At 32.9% G+C, this 20,799-nt stretch overlaps 1 protein-coding gene across 1 annotated transcript; it reads right to left on the bottom strand.

Moving 5' to 3' along the window:
• Window positions 1-2,971: 2,971 nt before the first annotated feature.
• Slitrk6 (SLIT and NTRK-like family, member 6) lies at window positions 2,972-9,493 on the bottom strand. Its single transcript, XM_005374121.2, has 2 exons — window positions 8,989-9,493; window positions 2,972-6,721 (listed from the first exon to the last, which is right to left on the bottom strand). Exon 2 carries the CDS (start codon window positions 6,695-6,697, stop codon window positions 4,172-4,174), a length of 2,526 nt encoding a protein of 841 aa, XP_005374178.1. The 5' UTR covers window positions 6,698-6,721; window positions 8,989-9,493; the 3' UTR covers window positions 2,972-4,171.
• Window positions 9,494-20,799: the final 11,306 nt, after the last annotated feature.

Below are 20,799 nucleotides of genomic sequence, written 5' to 3'. Positions count from 1 at the left end.
AAAATGTTCTACATAAAGAAGAAATAGAAAGGAATTCTCATATTCACTATGAATCATTTTCCAATCACTAGCTAACTTTTCTCTGCAAAGAACTTTTGCGTATACCTATACAATTTTTTTTCATGCAGGGAAGAATCTCTCATAATTTTATTTATATTTTTATATTATTTGGATCATTGTTTTCATATATTTGAGTTTTTTATGTGAGCAAGAAAATAGTTATGGATAAACAATCCTGCAAATAGATGCGATATTTGAGTTTTTTATGTGAGCAAGTTATGGATAAACAATCCTGCAAATAGATGCGACTCCTCTTTTAAAAGTACTTTTAAGGCCCTGAGTTCTACCCTCAGTTCCACTATATAATGCAAGTATGCTGATGTTGTATCTCACTATTTGTTCACCAAAATTAATATAATATAGTATAATATAATCATATGACATATGAATTTAGCATATACCTTATTCCACACAGTGAATTCTCTTTATCAACTGACAGTTATCAACAAACAGATTAATTTTAGACATGTATGAGAGAGTATTAAAGGAAAAATGTAAACCATTATTCTGAATGCTGTATTTCAATGATAAGGGGTACTCATACCACATTATTCAATCCTCAGGCAAAGCAGAAGCCTTTTGAATCAGTTTGGCAGCAGAATCTAAGCTGTTTAAGGCAACATAGGTGATACTTCATTGTACTTTATATTAGAGCACTGAGGAAAGGCTTTTTCTCTGCACTGATATGAGATTAATCAAAACAAGCTAACATCAGTGATATAAAAGTATCTTCTATGGATATCACTATTGCCATCCCATTATAGGTGTACATTACAAATAACTAAAGAATACTTATAAATTGACAATATTTAGTTTCATGTGATTTGGGGAAAAAAAGGTGATTTGTTTAGTCAAAATTAATACAGATGATATCTAACAAACTTACATAGAATTAAAAGTATTTTAACTAGTATGATTATACACTAATACTACTATATTTTAAAACACCCATTTTTGAATATGGATCATATTTTTACTGATGTGCTATGAGCAAAGAATAAATTCTGTATAAAACAATAAACACATGAATATATTAAAAGCCTTTCTGTTGTGACTATGTCATCTGAATAAGGCTAGGAATGTTGAAATTGACTTTGGGGTTAAGAAACTAGAGCAGCCTATCTGTCCATCAACAAATGAATGGACAATTAAAATATACATATACATTATACATAATGGACTATATTTTGCCATGGAGAAGGATAAACTTGAATCATTCATAGAAAAATGGTTACACTTTGAGAACATAGTGTGAAATGAATTCAGACACATAAACTTATGTATCACATGGTTTGTCCCATATGAGAAACCCAATATATAAAAAAAGTGTGAAATAAGAAACCATGTAGCCAAAGAAAGAGTAAAAGCTGGTTAAGTTAACAATCAAGCAATATAACAAAAATTCTTCTTTAGGTGCTAGAAAGCAGTAGTAATGGAGAATGCAGGTCAAAACATCAAGTTCTGAATTCTCACAGATTTAAAACTCTGAGAGACAAAAATTAGTGTTAGCATAGTAAATTACTCTCAACGACTAGTGGGGAAATATAGCATGAGAAAGACTCCATCTGAATAAAACATTTAGGTCTTCAAATTAGTATGTTGTTTAGAAACCATGCTTTTTAAAATTTCATGAATAATTCTTGTTATATTCATTGTTTGAAGGATCCTACTGGCTTTTCTTCCCTTCGTGTGCATTTATTTGGGCAATTCAGTTACCTGGCTTCATAAACAACTTTATCCCTCTTATTATGAGCTGGAAAAATGAGTATTTTACTTCAAGCAACTAACAATGAGGATTAAAAATATATTACCCCATCCAGAGAGAAGAATGTCCTTGATAACACATCTCTGTCTGCATTTATGGATCCATTCCAAGTGTCCTCCAGGTATAGAAGGTTCTTAAATCTTTATAATACATTATGGACTTGATGGAATAAAAAATATTAGGAGATACTCAACAGAGTAAGAGAATAATATAGTTTTTACTCTTGCTTTGCTCTTCTTTGTAGAAGGAAAATTTAAAAATCACTCATTGGAGATTGTACTTTTCACTAATGTGCAATTTTTTTAAAGTAGATAAATATAGAACATAATATAGCATATGCTAGTATATTTTACCTTTGAAATTGTTACTTAAAAATTCACCTTTGCCCTAAACTTTGGAGCTGAATGGATAAATTTAGATTTTACATGAATTTAATATACAATTCTTGCTTGCTTGCTGATAATGTGTACAATTATTTGAAAGAGAAACCTCATGATACAATTTCACATTGGAATCATAATTAATTTTCATATCATGCAGCAGGATTCCCACCATTTTTATCAGCAGAAAGAGTTCTGATTCAAAATCAAAGAAATAATGTAAGATTTGTTAATAAAATAGAAATGTAAGAGTTAAAAGACCAAAGCTTCAGTATATCCAGAAACACCTGGAGTATTGTCAAATCAATTAAAAAAACCATTTCCTTCCAGATAACATGTCCTTTCCAAAAATGAAATGCATGACTGGGAAAAGATCAAAACATACACCTAGATCACCTTGACTAATTTTATTTTGCCTTGTGAAAAGCTGCTGTATTGGTTTTATAATTAAAATGAAGAATAACAAATCATTTCCCCTTGTGTGGCGCTGGAAAATAATTTGCTTGAAAGGGAAAACTGCTACCCAGAGTTGAAGTTTGGCTCTGCGTCAGTCATACCCAGAAACTGAATAGCTTTTCAGCTCCCAATGAACAAAATATTTCTATGTGCACAACAAGCAGAAGCTTTCTTTTGTGTCTGTGCATGCATGTGTGTGCACGTGTGGGTACACGTGCAGGCATGCTTACGTGTGTAATGTATGTGTTTGCATTAGTCATGGTTTACTTGAATTATAGGATATACTAATTGAAGAAAGCACATTTGAATATATAGTTTTCATTTTAGTTTTATTGTAGTGAACAGTATATTTAATTTTCATGAAAGGCACCCAAGAATAATTACTTTTGTGAACCAAAAATATACAAAACTGTACAGAATAAATAGTTCATAGAAATCTAGCTATACCTTCTTGTAAAATAAAGCTACATTGTTCCTCTTGTGAGGGAACTTAAACCACTTACCTTTAGAAGTGCCTTTTGCTACTAATTTATGGCATCTATCAGTATATAGCAATAAAAATAAAACAACTTTTTTTTACTATTTGTTTTATACCTTTGAATTACTTGCTACAAGAAACATATTAGAACATATTTCTATCATGGTCATTGAGCTTTACAAAGGATTAATGCTATGAAAGAAAGCAAACTTAATAGGTGCTCTAATCATATTTACAGTTGAATCTCAGTAGCATTTAAAAATATCCTATGAAGAATTAAACTTTGAGCACAAATGATATACCTTAGTCACAGCAGCACTGACATTAAGAATACTCACACAACATGTGAAAAAACCTTAAAGTTTGCTCATATATTCCAACTGAACTCTTAATCTTCGTATTTTAAGTTCAGAAAGCATAGGAGTGACATTTGTTTAATCCTCTATTGTTCAAAGTATCGGGCCACTAAGACCCAGAAAATTTCAACCATTCCATTTTTTCTTTACTGTTACTACTTAGTACTTTCATGTTCCCAGTTCTTTTTGCATTATTGCAGGAAAATTAAGTGTGTCTGACAATGCACATTTTTTGAAGTATATACCAGGGATAAACACCATATTCCTGACATATTTATAAGGTACATTTAAAAAATGATGAAATTTAATTGTATTCAACCCAAGGGTAAAATCATTTAAGAAAAATGGTTGTTTACACATTTGATCCTTTTAGATGTGCAAGAGGACTTCTATGAAACACTTTTCAGTATATGGTGAAATATCAATATAATCCTTGTATGAATAACATGCAAGGATTTGTTTTATTTGGGACAGACTAAATTTCCTGAAGATAATGCCATGGCTTCTCCCAGTGATCCCTGAGCTTCTTTTCCTTTTCTTTTTTTTTTTTTTCCCCATAGGACGACTGCTGCGCTTAAGTTCTGATTGATGACAAAATCATGAAAGGCACTTATTTCCAAGGTCTGGACCTAAGACAGAATCACAGCAATTCTGTGAAAGCCCTCAAACTCTACATCTATGTTTGTTGCTCCAGGACTTCTAAATAGTCAGGTTCAGCATGTAAGTTGGCTTTGAGCTCAAAATACTCGTTTTTAGTCTGTTCCACCAATACCTTCCTTGGCCGAGAATACATTAACGTTTCCATTAATTTCAGTTCTTCATGGGCTCCAGGATAATGTACCTCCATATCAGGCTGGAGCTGGGCGATGTTTTTTCTTAGATACTCTGTGATTCCAAGTTGCTGAAGTTCTCTTTCTTTTTCTAAAATATTCCTATACAGTGAACTGGCATCTTGGAAGGATAAAAATTCTCTTGATGGGTCTGCGGTTTTGTATTTCATGTTTGATCCTGTCAGTGGTGAATGATTTTCCCGTTCCAAAAGACTTCTTTGGAGATGTTTTGAATCATTTCCTTCCTTCTCATTTCCTTCTTCTTCCTCTTCCAAATGCTTTGGACCAAAAGATGGACTTCTATAAACATGAACCATGGGACTCACCAGGTGCTGCTCGTAGAGAGAGGCAGAGGGCCTTTCGGTTGTATGATGAGTTGTCTTATGGCCATACATGCTGTATTGAAGATGCACAGGGCTGTTGTCTCTCATTTGCTCATCTGATTGTTTCTTTTTATATCTTCTCCTGCGATGGAGGACAAGAACCACTATTCCTGCAGCACAGAATACAATAGTTATGAACACAATCAGAAGTCCTAATATTAGAACAGACAAAGGTACTGCATCAGTAAGAGATCTTAAAATTGTACCAGCTGTATTTGTCGTTGTTGTAGGAGTAGTGACAATAACATAACTACTCTGAGTTGGCAGGGATGGGTTATTTACTAAACCTGGGCAAAGCAGTTCACTGTTGAGAGCTTTTAATTCCTTTTTGTCAAGATGTCCTGGGGAATTGCAAAGAATATCATCTGTCATTATATCCTTATTTAATTTTTGTATCCATTGCTGCAGTCCAACCAGGTCACAGGAACAGTCCCAGGGGTTATCCTCAAGGTCAATTTGAGTTAATAAATCAAGGTCATCCAAGATGTTACTTACAGGTAGATGTGTGAACTGGTTTGTTTTCAGATTTATCCTAGTCAGGGGAAGTCCTAAAAAAATATGTGGTGGTAAAACTTGTAGGAGATTATTATTTAAATAGAGGACTTTAAGTTTAGGCATTGGGTTAAAGGTTCCTGGTAATATTTCCTTAACAGCATTGTATTCAAGATATAAGTACTCAAGACTGTCCAGTCCAAGAAACATGCCGCTATTTAATTTAGTCAGATGGTTTCCATTTAGATAGAGCTTCTGTAATCTTGTTAGATTCATAAATGCACCTTCTTCAAGAACTTCAATACGATTGTTTCCCAAGTGAAGCATTTCCAGAGTGAAATATTCCACCAGATCGGACTTCAGTAATGTATGAATTATATTTCCTGCTAAAATGAGCTTTCTAGGGTTTTGTGGAGGAGGTTTTAGATCAGATAAACTTTCAATATTGCACTCTTGACAGTGTATTAGCAACCCCGAGGGGGACAGGAGTTTGCAGTGACAAGGAACAGGACAGTAGGGTGCTGGGAGTTGAGTGGATGGCTTTGTAAGGTAAGGTATGAAACCTGGTGCTTTGGTAGGTGATTTTACAATGGATATAGTCTTCGTTGACAGGTGATTTTCGCTTCCTGAGGATGTTGCTGCCAGATGCAATGATCCTGAAGGGTCCTCGTGTTCTTCATACACTGGTGGAGTAGGGCAAATCGATTCTTTCTTCAGTCGACTTAGTATGCTTCCTTTGAAGAACGGAGGACTGTTGCAAACAATATCACCGATTATAGATTGTGGAGGCATGTTTTCGAGCCAAATTTTTAACTGCAGTAAGTCACAATTGCAGGCCCACTTATTGTCCTCCAACTGGAGATCCAATATTCGGCCAATATGTTCCAAAAATCCAACATAAGGCAGTGTTTGCAACTGATTTCCACGAAGATCTAGATGAGTTAAAGGAACAAATCTAAATATGTTTGGAGGAAGACTCTCAATGGCATTGTCATTTAAAATTAACACTTTCAGTCTGTTGAGCTTACTGAAGGCACTTGGTTCAATCACTGTAATAAAATTGTTATCAGCTTGCAGGAATTCAAGGTTGTCCAGTCCATGGAAGGTATCCTCTTTAAGAATTTCTAAAGAATTGTGATTGATGTGAAGCTTTTTAAGGAGGCCAAGGCCATTAAATGCACCAGTCTCAATATCTACAATATTGTTAAATCCAAGGTGTATTGAGATAGCATTGGTAAGCCCAGAAAAGTCATTCGTGTGGAGCATTGTCAAGCCATTATTTAATAAGCTCAGCTGGAAAGTTCGTGACGGCGGCACACTTATTTGTGATAAAGTCTTGATACCTTTTTCTTCACAATTTATTATCATTGTGCCATCTTTTTCCTCACAATTGCAAAGATTATCACATGAGCCTCTGAGTGAGGGTGCTGGAGATGGGGATTGGAAAGACACACAGGCAAGGAAGGAGACATACAAGAGATGAATCCACAGCTTCATGTTGACGTGTGATGTAATCTGACTCTGTAAAATAAAATGCAATACAAAGGGGTTTTAATGACGTTTTCAGAACTATAGCTTTTCCTTTCTAAAGGAAAGTATTGATTACAATGAAAATTTGAATACCTTGCTGCATCAAATGTTCTTTTTGCTCTCTCTCTTAAAACTTAGACAGTCATCTGGTGGAATACTTTTAACTTGCATAATGCTTGACATATAAAATGTAGGACAAGAAGAATTTAAACTATTATATCATTTATGTTCACATATGCCATATAACCTGCATTGGAATAAATAAGAGATGTGCTCACTGGCTATGTGGACCACCAGTACTTTAATGTAATGGAAAATTGTATATTTGAAAACACCTGGACTTTTTTTTAACTCAAAGTAAATGAATTTAAGCCTGCAGGATTGTAGTGTAAGACAAATATAAAGGTATTAGACAAAAGCATAGCTATAGGAAATGCAAAAATGAGATATTGAAAGCATGCCTGTATGTGTATGTGTATATGCATGTTTCTATGTAGTATATGTTTCCATTTATTTGTTTAAAAGTATGTCTGTTTCAGCCCATTTTGATTTTGACAAAGTTACTTATTAATTTCACTATTTTAAAAAACCTTACAAGAATGTGTTCTCAACTATACAGTAAAATAAAGCATTAAAAAAAGAACCTCTATTTTAACTATCCTGTCTGAGGCAGTTCATAATAAGCATTATTCTATCAGGTATATAGTCTTACACATACCAAGCCAAAATGCACAGATGTGAAATTTCTAGATCTAAGATATTTCCTGTTCCTTTTCAATTTTTTCATTGATAATGTTAAAATCGTTAAAAACTGAAGAAAACTTGATCTTTAGTCTCACTTCAGCCTGCTGTAAAAGAATAAATGCCTTCTGTAAACTTAAAGCAAATTACATCCTTGTGAAGTCTTGAACGGGGCTGTAGGGCACTGAATGTCATCACTTAATTAAGCAGTTGATTGTCATTATTACAAGAGTAAAAGTCCTAAGCCACTAAGATACAAGCTGTATTATTTTAAAATATTTCAGGATATGTCTAACTTGGTTCAAAAATGACAAGTCAGGATAACAAACACATATTCCAACTCCTTAAAAATTTAAGACATGTATTTGAAACAACAATCCTTTATGATTCTCAATTTACAATGACACCAGGCAACTATATGTAACTCTAATGATATCTACTATTTTCTCCCATGAAACACTATACTATTAATTTACATAGACCAAGTAGAGAGACAAATGCTGTATCTTAAGACTACTGAGCTTTTGAAACTGCTAAATGCCTTCACTTTTCTAGATGAAATGTGAATATTAACTTTAAGTAAAATTTACTAACAGATAAAATATTTCAGAACCTAATCAATAATCTAGAAAGCAAAGTTTCATTTCCCCAAAATACATTGCTGTGCTGAAAACATGTACAGTCTGAAGTTTCTAAATCACAAACTGCAACTGATGAAACCAAATAGCATAGAATCTTTCTACATACAGGAAAAGTTAGTAGACTACATTTCCCTGGGGAAAGAGTTTGATTTACAGCTCTGAGTGCTGTGCTTAGAGTTAAGGAGCTTGCAGTTGGAATCTTTAACTTATGCATTAGCTTCCTAGAACACTTTAAGTACTTCTGCATAAATTACCAACAAAAAATGAATTTTCATCGAGTACAACATCTTGAGAAATAGTAAATAATTTTGTTGATTACATTTCTGTTTTAAAAACATCTTAATGTGTCTTTCATGCTCTTCAAAATGTGCCAGAGAGCAATTTCTAATCTTTCCACAAATGCACATCAACTTAAAAAGTGTTTTTGTTTTAGCCACATCTGATAAAATGCTGTGGAGGGTGGAACTCCCTGTTTATATATTGTCAGAAAATACATACTTGTAAGGCAGAAAATAATAAAAACATGCAAAATAGAGAGTTCTCTGACATTCTGCTGATATTTGACATTGAACAGTATCTTTTGGACCTGATATTTCTCCAATAGTACACATATTTCGTGCCTGATAACAAGCTGCATGTTGCAAAAGAAACAGTGGCATATTATTATATTTATTCTCCACAACCAGCTGTTGGACTACGTGCCTGCTTCTCTGAGAAAATAAGCATCTGGTACAGCATGAGTTTAGCCAAAAGTGAAATTGATTATCTTTTAAGGCAAAGTTACTATATTTTTACAAAAGAGGAAAACATAGAAGTTCAATCACTTCATACTAATTCAAAAATCAGTGTAAGAAAAGCTAGAAACATTCCTCTTACCTGTAAAGCAGAGACTTCCTGATGTTATCAGTAATGCACAGCTGCAAGAGGTGTTCAAAATAATTCGATTTCTTCATTAAAAAGAAAACACCAACCACCACGTACTTTCTTCTCAAATATCACTTTTTGGCAAATCCCATAGCTTCGGAAAGTTAAAATCTCTAGTCAGAGACAAAATGCTGAGCATTGCATTGGAAAATCTGCAAACAGAGTGCACACTGGAGCATCCTGAAGCAGTTGTCCTTTTGTCCCCCAATTAAAATTCACAGCATACTTCAGAGCTATGCTGACTTTCTTGTATATAGTTAACCATTTGTAAGCTGCTGGATGCAGTAAATAAACAAGATGTTTCACAGAGCTGGGACTGATCACTTTTGCTTTCTGATGTTGTAGATCCAAGCTGCAGCAATGCTCTCCTTCCTCCCTTTCTAGTCTTTCTTGTTAGCTCAGTTTGTTATTAGTCAGATTGCCAAGGGCCAGGAGGTAGGCGTAAATAAAGAGACTTCTTGGCTTTTGACTCAGCCTTTAAGCCCTTCCCAATCACAGGGCTTTAATCTGCCCGTGTCATATAACACAAGAGACAGCTCCACCTTGGGACCGCTTCACTCCTCCTCTCTCTGCAAATGGTCTTTCCACGCTTTTTATACCAAACATGGAACAAGTGGATTTTGATGGAAATATATCCACGGCATTTCAAATGCTTAATAGTATATTTTGTTATTGTAAAATTCCAAATATATTACATGATGTTAAATTCTCATCTGACAGTACTGTACTGTGTACATATATGCAAAACACAAGTATGCTGCATGCAGAAGAGTTGATTTATATCTTTCAGAAAAAAAAAAACTCAAAAACCCCCAAACTTCTGTTAGAGTTGAAATGCACACTGATTAAATTCTAAAGCATTAATTCAAAGTGCTCCCCTGCAACATATGATTTTTTGTATTCCCCACTTAAAAATTTAAAAAGCCTATGGAAAGACTCTGGTTTACATTTCCTTATTTCCCTAGAGCTAATGTTCAATAAAGAAACTGCGAGTGAAGTCCTGCTTCAGTTATTTTAAGATACTACTTTTTTAGAATGGAACTATGATTCTTTTAAAATGCAATTAAAAATCTTTACAGAATGATTACCATTGCTCTAACATTACTTGCCACTCACAAAAATATGAAATTGTATCTTCATAGATTACATGACATCAATTAAGAGTACATTGAAATGACAGTGGCCTGATTTTTAGGATCCTATCTCAGAGAGAATTGATTTTTTTCTAAGAAAGTAAAATTTAGAAAGCTACTTGTTTCTTCAACTATGAAATCTTTCTGCATCATCCTAATGGAGCTCTCAACTTTCAGAGTCCTTGCATCCCAACATGCTTGTCTTGAAGAGGTCATTCTTTCCTTCACACATTCCAAGCACCTGAATGTTTTCACATCCGATATGAATATACTAGGTACTATCACTTATTTCTTTTGTAACATTCTATTTGGTTCATTGTTGCATATAGATTCTAGAGGCTACCTTTACAACTTTAGGTCTCATTTCAAAACAGGTTATTCAAAGGGGGGCCATTTGATTTTACTTAAATCACCAAAATGGAAGAACATCAAATCCAATTATTATTTAATGATAGCCTGAAGATATGCACTCATATCCAAAGTTTTTAAGTCTTGATGCACACAATTTGTTTATAAAGATAAAGGTTTGTGACAATTTTTAATACAATATTCCCACTTTTTAAAATTTTTTTCTACTTATTGCACCTGTGAACTGTTTTATTTATTTATTTATTTATTTATTTTCATTTTTTTGACACAAGGTCTCATTATGTAGTACAGCCTGGCCTTGAATTTGCTTACGTCACAGGCTTCAAATTCACAGAGATCCTTCTGCCTTAGCCTCCCAAGTGCTGGGATTACAGGCTTGCACCACCATGCCTGGGTTGTCACTTGTTCTAAAGGCATGTGTGCTTTAAAGTGGAATAGAAAAAATGAGATGTTTAAAGAGAAAAAGGGTAACAAACAAACACAAACAAGTGAATAAAAGAAATTCCTTAGAATGAAAATGAAAAGTTATTGTTTGGTGCAATTTTCTTCTATCTTAGAAAGAAGTTAATTTAAACCAATTTAATGATTTAAGTAGATAGTTACAAACCAGAATGGTAATCAATGGGAAAACCAGGTAGTAGAATGATTTCTCTAAGGACTCTGTGGTCATAATTTTCCCAGAGTAATTCTTTTAGGTCTTACAGGCAATATCAGAAGAAAATAGAAGGACGATATAATCTGTAGAGGACAAGTTATTCAAAAACTCTTTGTGGATAAACCAAAGTGAATTCCTTGCAGAAAAATACTTTTTCTTAATTTCATCCAAGTTTAGTATGTTTCTTTTTATATAAGCACAAATTTGAAATATTTTCTCTTGAATTCCTTGTGTATACATTACCTCTTCTCTTATTGCATACGTTACTGATTAATTACAGAAATATAAGGGAGAGGACAAGTGAAAAATACATCTTTCTTCGTGTTTTCTGTAATTTTTCAGTTAAAATAGAAAGATAAAAAGATAAATAGAAAGAATCTAGAAAGATAAAAAGATAAATAGAAAGAAAAAGTAGCTGGTCATGATGGCATGCACCAGTAACACTACACTGTGGAGGATTGAGGCAGCAGGATTGTCAGTTCTACCCCAACCTGGATAGTTCAGTGACAAAGCAAGATCCTGCCTCGAAATTAAAAAGAAAAAAAAAAAAACAATGCTAAAAACGTGGCTAGGGATGCAGCTCAGTGCACACACTACGGATTTAATCCCTAGTACAACAACAGTGATAAAAGGTAGTGACTGAGGATCAAGGTGTATCTTTTAATTCATAATGAAAAACTTGATAATTACTCAGAACTGTCTCTAACTTGGATATAAATATGTACCTATTTCATTTAAAATGATTATTGATAAATCTATCATTTTCTTGGTTTTATGAACTGTGAGCCCTCAATTATTATATGGTGCTGCCTTGGCACCTGTTTTTTTTTATTGGTTCTAGAAGCCATGAAGAGTAGAGAAAAGGACATATTCCAAACACCTGCCTCATCTGGAAAGGCAGTGAGTCAGGAGGCAGTGGACACTGACAAAATTCAAGCAAAGGGCACCAAATTTAATGAGTTTCAAATCAATTGCTTTCATCATAATCTGTAGGTTGTGTTTTAGTGTGACTTTTAACAATATTTCTGCTTTTCAGAGAATACATTTCTAAGAGGAAAGCATGCTGGCATTGTTTTACACTGAGAATCCCAGGCTGTCAGAAGCTAGAACTATCTCCTCAGTTAACTAATGTGGAGTCGCCACCTACATGCTCACGGGATATTGTGCACCAAGTCTGAGGATGTGAGTGGTTTCCTGTGCTCACTGTCATAGATGGGGAAGAAATCATCCTAATAGCCAGGAGCTATGCAAACCCAAAGGAGGAATAATTTGGGAAATTTTCTGGGCCAAATTTGAGTGTGTGTGGGACAAATAGAATGAAAAATCAAAGAGTGGGCACAGGAAAGAAGAAAAAAAAATAAAAACAAAAGAAGTATAATCATTGTGTATGGGACCATGTCTACTTCAGACCAGCTATGAACTCTTTTTTTTGTTTGTTTTTGCTTTTCTTGTTGTTTTTGTTTTGAGACAGGGTCTCACTATGTAGTGCAGGCTGGCTTTCAATTTGCTAGGTATCCTGTACTGGCCTTGAACTCAGAGCAATCCTCCTGCCTCAGCCTCCTAAGTGGTAGAATTACATGCATGAGCCACCATGCCTGGCTCCAGTTATGAACATATTTTAGTGTCACATGTAACAGACAAAGTGAAGCAAATGCTAGGCTGAATTTAATTACAGAACCTGCAAAGCTTGCACAGAGAGCACTGTGGACCATCTAGGGTGTAGTCCGAGGCGTATTTAAACATTCTGAAGGTAGATGTATAGAAGGCGAATATCCTTTGTGGGTGAAAATATACTACATATACGTTTTAATATTTGATGGGGGTTTCATTCTTTCCGTAAAAAATTATGCACAGAAAAGATCTTAAATCAGTCACTCCTACGTGCCTACATTATTGTTTTTAAAAGTATGCAACACAAATTCTGGGGAAATACCAATTGTGATGGCTTTTGTTTGCTTTGTCCTGTCAGAGAGTGACTTAAAGTTATGATAATGTCATGGAAATAATCTTTAGAATTCCATGTTTCAGAATAACCTTTGCATTTACTTCTCAAGTTTAGAGCTTAGTAATCCTAATCATGTTACACTGGAAGAGAAGACCAAAGCACTTTACGAACCTTGTTTTGGATCCCCAGAGCACGAGCATGATGATTATGGATACCTGAACCTCTATTAATAACAACCCTTAAAATTAGGGAAACATAGTCTTTGTAAGAGGAAAGACAGGATATTTTCTAGGGTATTTAGTTATATATATTATATATAATATATGCTATATATAATATGTACTATATATGTTATATATATATATATATATATATATATATATATATAATCCTTATAGACGATGAAGAGGTTATATTTACGTGTTCTCTGTGTGCAATGACTCCCCCTCAGGAAAGGATCTACACATCTTAGAGGCAATGTATAAGATAGAAAAAAGACATCCTTGTTACCTCTAAATCTATGCAGTAAAGAAAGAAAATAATTGGGAAGTTCTACATGTGTTGAGAAATAGAGGTACATGTAGTAGATGTCAGTACCTTTTTTTGCAGACATTTTGGCTTGATAACTGTATAACTAACATGAAATACAATTGACTGAACCATAACTGCCATCATGGATGTATTAAGATTAACCTAAATAGCAGATAAATCATTGAAGACAAATTTTTCTGAATAATGTTGGCTATTTTGGGTAGTAAGAATGTTGCTGAAATACTCCAAAATAAAATAAAATGTATTATACTTTGTTAAACAACATTGTTAAAGTATTATATAACTTAAAAAGTAAACTTTTGAGCTATACATTATTCATTCAGCTACCAAGAGCAGGGTATTCTTTCAAATGCAAACTATATAGAACATAAAAATATGCCTTTCATATATTTCTTCTATACTTACATGAAAAATATAGGACACAAAGATCCATAAATGTATGTTTTCATGGTATTGTAACCATTTCTGATGATTTTAACTTGATTAATCTTCAATCTCTCTTTTAGATAAGTTGAGTTTTCTTTAGATTGTATGTAGAAAGTATATAGCAATATATTATTGTCCATATTTTTTGAGAAAATGAGTATGATATAAAATTTTAATTTTTCCTTATACTAAAATAGTATATAGATCATTATAACATGCAACAAACAATAAGAAAAAATTTAATACTATTAAATTTCAAATTAAATCTAATAATACTTATTTCTAGTATTTGTGTTTGTGGACTATCAGTTTGTACTCATTTAAATGGACAGATACCTCAGGTATTTTGGGGAGGTGAAGAGGAATGAAGCAGTAATAGTCTGCAGGAAGAAATATCAGACAAATTTTAGATATATCTGATTTTCCTGCCCAGCAAAAATTCTATACTCATAGCATACTTATTTGAAGTCAGTAAAATTTAAAATCTTTACCTCCAAAAATGTTAAGAATTAAGTCATTTGATTATAGTAAAAGAAATATCCATTTGAGACAACTTTTACCTTTTTGACCTATAATAGACATTTCTAACAAGTGGTTCCTCGTGTTTTTATGTATCTCAAACCTAATCGAATTTAGGAGATTCAGATCTTTAGAAACTCCACAGCTTTAAAAAATTACTTGACAGTATCATGTTTTTTAAAGCAAATTTTTAATAGCTGAATGAATCGTTTAAAAATAGCACTTACCTGCACTTTTCTCCTTTGTGTAGAGACAAACGTTTCTCACTAAAATAAAATCTTTGACATCTGTTGAAATTAATTTTTAATAATCCTTGATTTGAGATGTTTAGGAAAGTATGAAAATAAGAATTTTCATCCTAAAATCAGCCTGGAATATTTGTGTAATAGTAGTGTTAGGAAAGCATTCCTAATGGCTTTTTTGGTCTAAAGCGTTTGCACTCTTTTAGCACCCTCTAGTGGAAATTGAAAAGAGAATTGTAGCAAGTGAAGAAACGGATAGCATGCCAACTGCTTATTTTATTTTATTTTATTTTATTTATTTATTTATTTATGGTTTTTCTCCGGTACCAGGAACCGAACTCACGACCTTGCGCTTGCCAGGCAGGCGCTTTTGCCGCTGAGCTAAATCCCCAGCCCCTCCAACTGCTTATTTTAAATAAATAGGTCATTTGTGTAAATTATTTTACTACAACACCAATTTAAAATTATGATGTATTAAAGTTATATTTTAAAAATAATCAAATTTCATTATTAGAAGTAAAGTGTTATAAAATGCATTAGTGGGAATCCCTATCGATTGCTCTAATTATCCAGCATCTTTTTCCAAAGCAATATAAACTTTCTGCACGTTAAGAGAAAAGGCATACTTTAGTGATTATTTAAAATGAAAATATTTAATATACTTTTATTATCTACCTAAGATATTTGAAATACTAAGACTTACTATGAGTACACCAAATATGTACTAACATACATAGTCTTAGAAGAGATCCTTGAAGCAAGTCTTATTATTGCCATGGACAAATTGTAGTATAAAAGGTATTATAATATATCAAAAGAACAACTAAGAGACATATATATATTAGCAGAACTACTAAGAGACATAATCTAAATTTTCACCTGTTCACTTCTTCTAACTTCAAATTTTATTTATTCACAATATGACATTACTAGTTAATAAAATCATTTTGAAGAGTACACACAACCTTTAGAAAAATAGGTTTTATTTCTATATTTGAGAAGAAGAAAGTGGAGGAAAAACACTTCTTTCTTGCCTGTTTGAAAGTATAATATTCTCCTTCAAAACAGATTTCATTCAATATGCAACCACCAATGTCAAGGGAGGACTTAGTTGAAAAGCTAAAGATGAAAGTTGTGTATTCATGCATACATACACTTATATATGATTCAAATATATTTATGTGTGACTGCAAGAGTAGATAATTTATTGAGTGATCGAATTATATTTAAATGAGAATCGCTTTATCATTCTAATTTTTAATGACAATTTATACTTCATTGCTTCTTAATCCTTAATTAAAAAGGATAAGGACAGTTTTACAAGGAAAGCAGTTTATGTAAGATGCTAGTTTCTTTGTTTTACTTTTATGTCTGAGAATATAAAACCTTTTGTGCATTAAATATACCAGGACTTCTTTGACTGGATTTAAGTTATGTGTTTTGTTTCTCAGGATCTTTATATGTTTTTGTTGTTGTTATAGGTTAGATCTTAGGTATTGTGTAAGATTGCCCAAGTCTGTACATAGTCTTCTCGATATAACATCTTCCCTTCATCTCCCCAATTCCCATTCCAGTTCATATTTGGTATAGGTATATTACAGTAATCAACAGGGTGGATATGTACTAATCATGGGCCTGGACATGCACCAATAATGGGGGTACGGACCCATCAGATACCCAGCTTATTTGAAGGACAACTGAAAGTAGGTCTAAAACGCAAAGGCCAGTGTCCACCTGATATGACAAGAGGCTGCTTTGCTTCAGCCTCTCTCAATACCCACTTCTTTTTACAGCAAAAATTAGTAATTCTTAACATCCTCCCAAGGATTTGATTTTGCTTTCTTTTGTTAAACTTATAAGATGTAAAGTTTGCATTTTTAGTAGCTCACAGATCCTCTTATGGACGTTAATTATGTTCTAACATAACAGCTGAGCTACTTGAATACTTCACTGTTAACAGAGACATCATTTTTAGGTATATGTATGATTTAAGAAAATAAATTGCAATTTTATTATTTGCATAAACATTAGCTCATTAAAATTGTGATTTATGGTTACCTTTTACTGGGTCTTTTAAAAAATGCTGAATATCTTACTTTTATAGTTCTTCTAGATAGTTTTGCAGATAAGAAATTTATGTAGATTTATGAATGATATAAAATTGATACAATATGAAAATGTCAGAAGGCCCACAGTAATTTTATTAAATATATAAACATTTGCACATAGGTGATATTTAAATTATTATATTAAATTCATAAAGCTGTGCTTTCTAATTGGGTTCTAGAGTTTATTTATGTAAAAGTATCCTTTTTTATGAAGAAATTAAATGAGGAAAAGTGGGCAATGAATTGTTAATAATTACCTAACAGTTGAGTAATAAATTTATGTTTGGCTTGACATGAGCCTTGATTTTAGAGCTTTATTGAATCACAGAAAACAAACTGTAAAGAGTGTTTAGAAAGTCATGAAATTAGCACATCATTGTATTAACTGACATAGAGTGGTTCATTAAGTTTTTGAATGCCTTCCTATACATTCAAGAACATATACATATTATATGCACATATGCATACTTTAAACTTCGCCTTTGTTTGTAATTAGATTAACTGCTTATAGTTCTACTTTGGATTGTGACATTAGCTGTCTCGCCATGCTTTTCAAGTTTATAATTGTTATCAGTTAGAAAAGTTCATAGCTGATATTCACAGCATTTCTTACTGGTTAGTATATCATTGCTGATATTTGCATAGTTTTCTGCATGTTAATATATATGTAAAGAGTGTAAAAGTAACTATATAGATGATATAATTAAATAATATATTAGATTGTCATTATTCAAGGTTCTGTCTTTGTGAATTCATTTTTTTGCTACATTCAAATTAATATTCTTGCCCTTTTGCAGATGTATGGATATGCAAAGCAATTAAGAACTTGAGTACCCTGATACAGATGTTTTAAGCTGAGGTCAAATAGGGTAGAACTTTACCTCCTTATTTCAGTTGTCAAACTATAAACCATCATCATTTTCACAGTATTGTTAATGGCAAATTTTTCATTATTCACTGGTGATTTCAATGGCTAAGAAGTCATAGAGATCTAGTGCTCAAGTATTATCTAATATTCCTAAGCTACAGAAGGCTCAGATGAGCTTTAGAAAGAGGGTTGCTAACAAGCTTCATTAGGACATGCCTTATAGTACTACTGCCCTTTACCTCAATGCTAATTAAGCAGCAATACATGTGGAAGTTATTCTTAAATAGAGAAATACATAAAACAATGTTAAAAATTATTCAGTTCATCAAAATATAACAAAATAATGCTTAAATTTTTTAAACAATTTTATATGCTTATATCCATTAATCTGAACAACTACTTTGAAGACAATATGCAATATAACAACCACTGTAAAATTGCTCTCATCCTTTTCTGAAATTCTATATCATTTCTAATGTTTTTATTGTTTTTATTCTCTTTAAAATAAGAAAGTACACAGCTAAAATATAACAAAGGCCTAGCAGACACCTAGTCCTATATTTCACTCAAAAATAAGCATGCACTATTCTCTGATTCAATGTTCGTGAGGATGTAATAAATATTAAATACTGTGAATAATGACAACCAAATGGATGTTGTAGTGTGCATGTAATAGTTCAACAGAATGATAATTTGATGCTAGAAACACCAGTCATGCTTGGAATTTTCTCATTCATGACTGAATTAATAAAGAAATATTGATTATCAAAAATCTTAAAAATATGTGAGGGCTGTTTAGTTCAGTAAAACTTGTGACAAAATTTATGACAGTGAAAATACTATTGGTTTCATTAGAATTACTTACTGCGATTCCAAGTTATTCACACAAGTAGCCCAGGACTATCCCTGAAGAAAGTAAAGAGACGTAGAATTTGTGTAGGTGCTTCAGCAAATGACTTCCAGGCAGCTAAGCGAGTGTTTGAAACGAATACACAGGGGCACAAACAGTCAAATAAAGGCTAAGTCGGAGCAATGGCTGGGGGCTTTGGCATTATTTTTTGCACGGGAGCAGTAAAATCTGAGTTTAAGCATGTGGAGGGTACTGGCACTCACCATGTGTCTCCTGTTGTCACTCTGGAACAGTGAACCCATGTAACTCTCACGTACATTAAATCTCTTCGTGTTACATATAAGACGTTAAAATTAGTAGAAAATTTGCTGGAAGATTTTAAGTTGGCATTATTGCAAATGCTACTTTAGATAATGAGAGTTAAAATTAGTTGTCAGTTTAACTGGCTTGCGAGCTAGCTGGCTGTGATGGGGCGGGTCACGGCAGTGACCTTGGGTACTATGCGCTGCCACTGACTCCCCTCTTTGGTACTCTTCCCCTGCTCTGCCTCTCAATCACCACAAACTGAGAATACTTGCTCCCTCACGCCTTTTGCCGTGATTTCTTCCCTTGGAGTACAATGAGCTTCTCTTCAAATTAATTTAAATATTTTACTTTGAGTAACTAAAAATTCAATATAAAATATAATTTATTCCATCCATTTTGTTGTATGAAAGTACATCCCATTCATCTACCCCAAGAAATGTTATGCTTTTGTTTTTCATCACGGAGTTACTCCTCAACCAGTTAGCTAAATTAACCTCCCACCTTAGAATTTTGGGTGTCTAGTTATTTGCTTAAGCATCCAAGAAGGTACATAATAGGTAAATAATGTGGATATAGTTACATTTCAATTACTACAATTTAGTTATTTTTAATAGACTTGTATGTATATATTATGCTTGAAATATAAATACATAAAATCAAACATTCCCTGTAGTTGTGCAATTAAAATATGCATCCTAACTATGGTAATTCATATTTTTATTAACTAACCCACAATATTCTCAGAGAAGACTGCTCATTAACATATGCTCTTCAGTTGTCGTTGTCCTCAGCAAAATTTGACTTTCCTGGTAACATGAATCCCAAACCTTAGCACTTCCCAACTGCACAAAACTACAACAGTTGGATTGAACAGCACATTGATTCTGTCTACTCAATCTTTCTCACATTGGTTTTGCATTTTAGCTAACTATTTATTCAGTAGTCTCAACACATATGCTTGAATATCCTCACAATAATTTTTCTGATTTAAATATTTATCTATCGATCCAGTGTACACATTGTTACAATTATTATTTTCTGAACCTTTTTCTACTGTTCACAAGTAGCCAATGGAAGAACAGAATTCAATTTTTGTCCATAGTCTTGATTCTTTTGGTAACTCTGGAGACTTTTTTGCACTTATGTCACTGTGCCTTGTAAGTTTGTGTTTACCATTGATCAAAATCCCTCTCTAACACCTAAGAGACATATACTCAAAATTCTCATAAAGTATCTACTCATCTCCTCAGAAATTACCAGTTTGTTCCTTTTCTGTGCTCTGTGCTTTTATGCTATCATGTGTATCTTCAGTCCTATCACCTTATGTGCTTCTTGCAGACACAATCACTTCTTTTAAGTTATCCAATTACTTTTTCTTGTAATTTTTCTTGCTTGTGTATTTTCCAACATCATTTTAAATAATTTTATATTTTCCCATAGGTGAACAAAAGCAAACTATTAGGCCACTAATAAATGTGATGCTTATAAGTAATGTGGGAAGAAATTCAGTTAAATGTTTAGATCTGTTAAGTTAATAATATATCCTCATGCATTTAATCCAACATAATTGATTATTGATTGGCTAAGGAGAATAAAGTAAAATGAGCTTCTATTTAAATTAATTTAAAAGTTTTACTTTGAGTAACTACATATTGAATATAAAATATAACTTATTCCACCCATTTCCTTGTATGAAAGTATATTCCATTAATCTACCCCAAGAAATGTTATGCTTTTGTTTTTTTCTTTCTTGGAGTCATGTAATACATCATCAAATAAGTCACACACTG

Source organism: Chinchilla lanigera, unplaced genomic scaffold (assembly GCF_000276665.1).
Source record: "Chinchilla lanigera isolate Chin_1 unplaced genomic scaffold, ChiLan1.0 scaffold00003, whole genome shotgun sequence".
NCBI lineage: Eukaryota > Metazoa > Chordata > Mammalia > Rodentia > Chinchillidae > Chinchilla > Chinchilla lanigera.
Note: the sequence above shows the minus strand (reverse complement) of the source record. Positions and strands in the feature narration are given on the sequence as shown.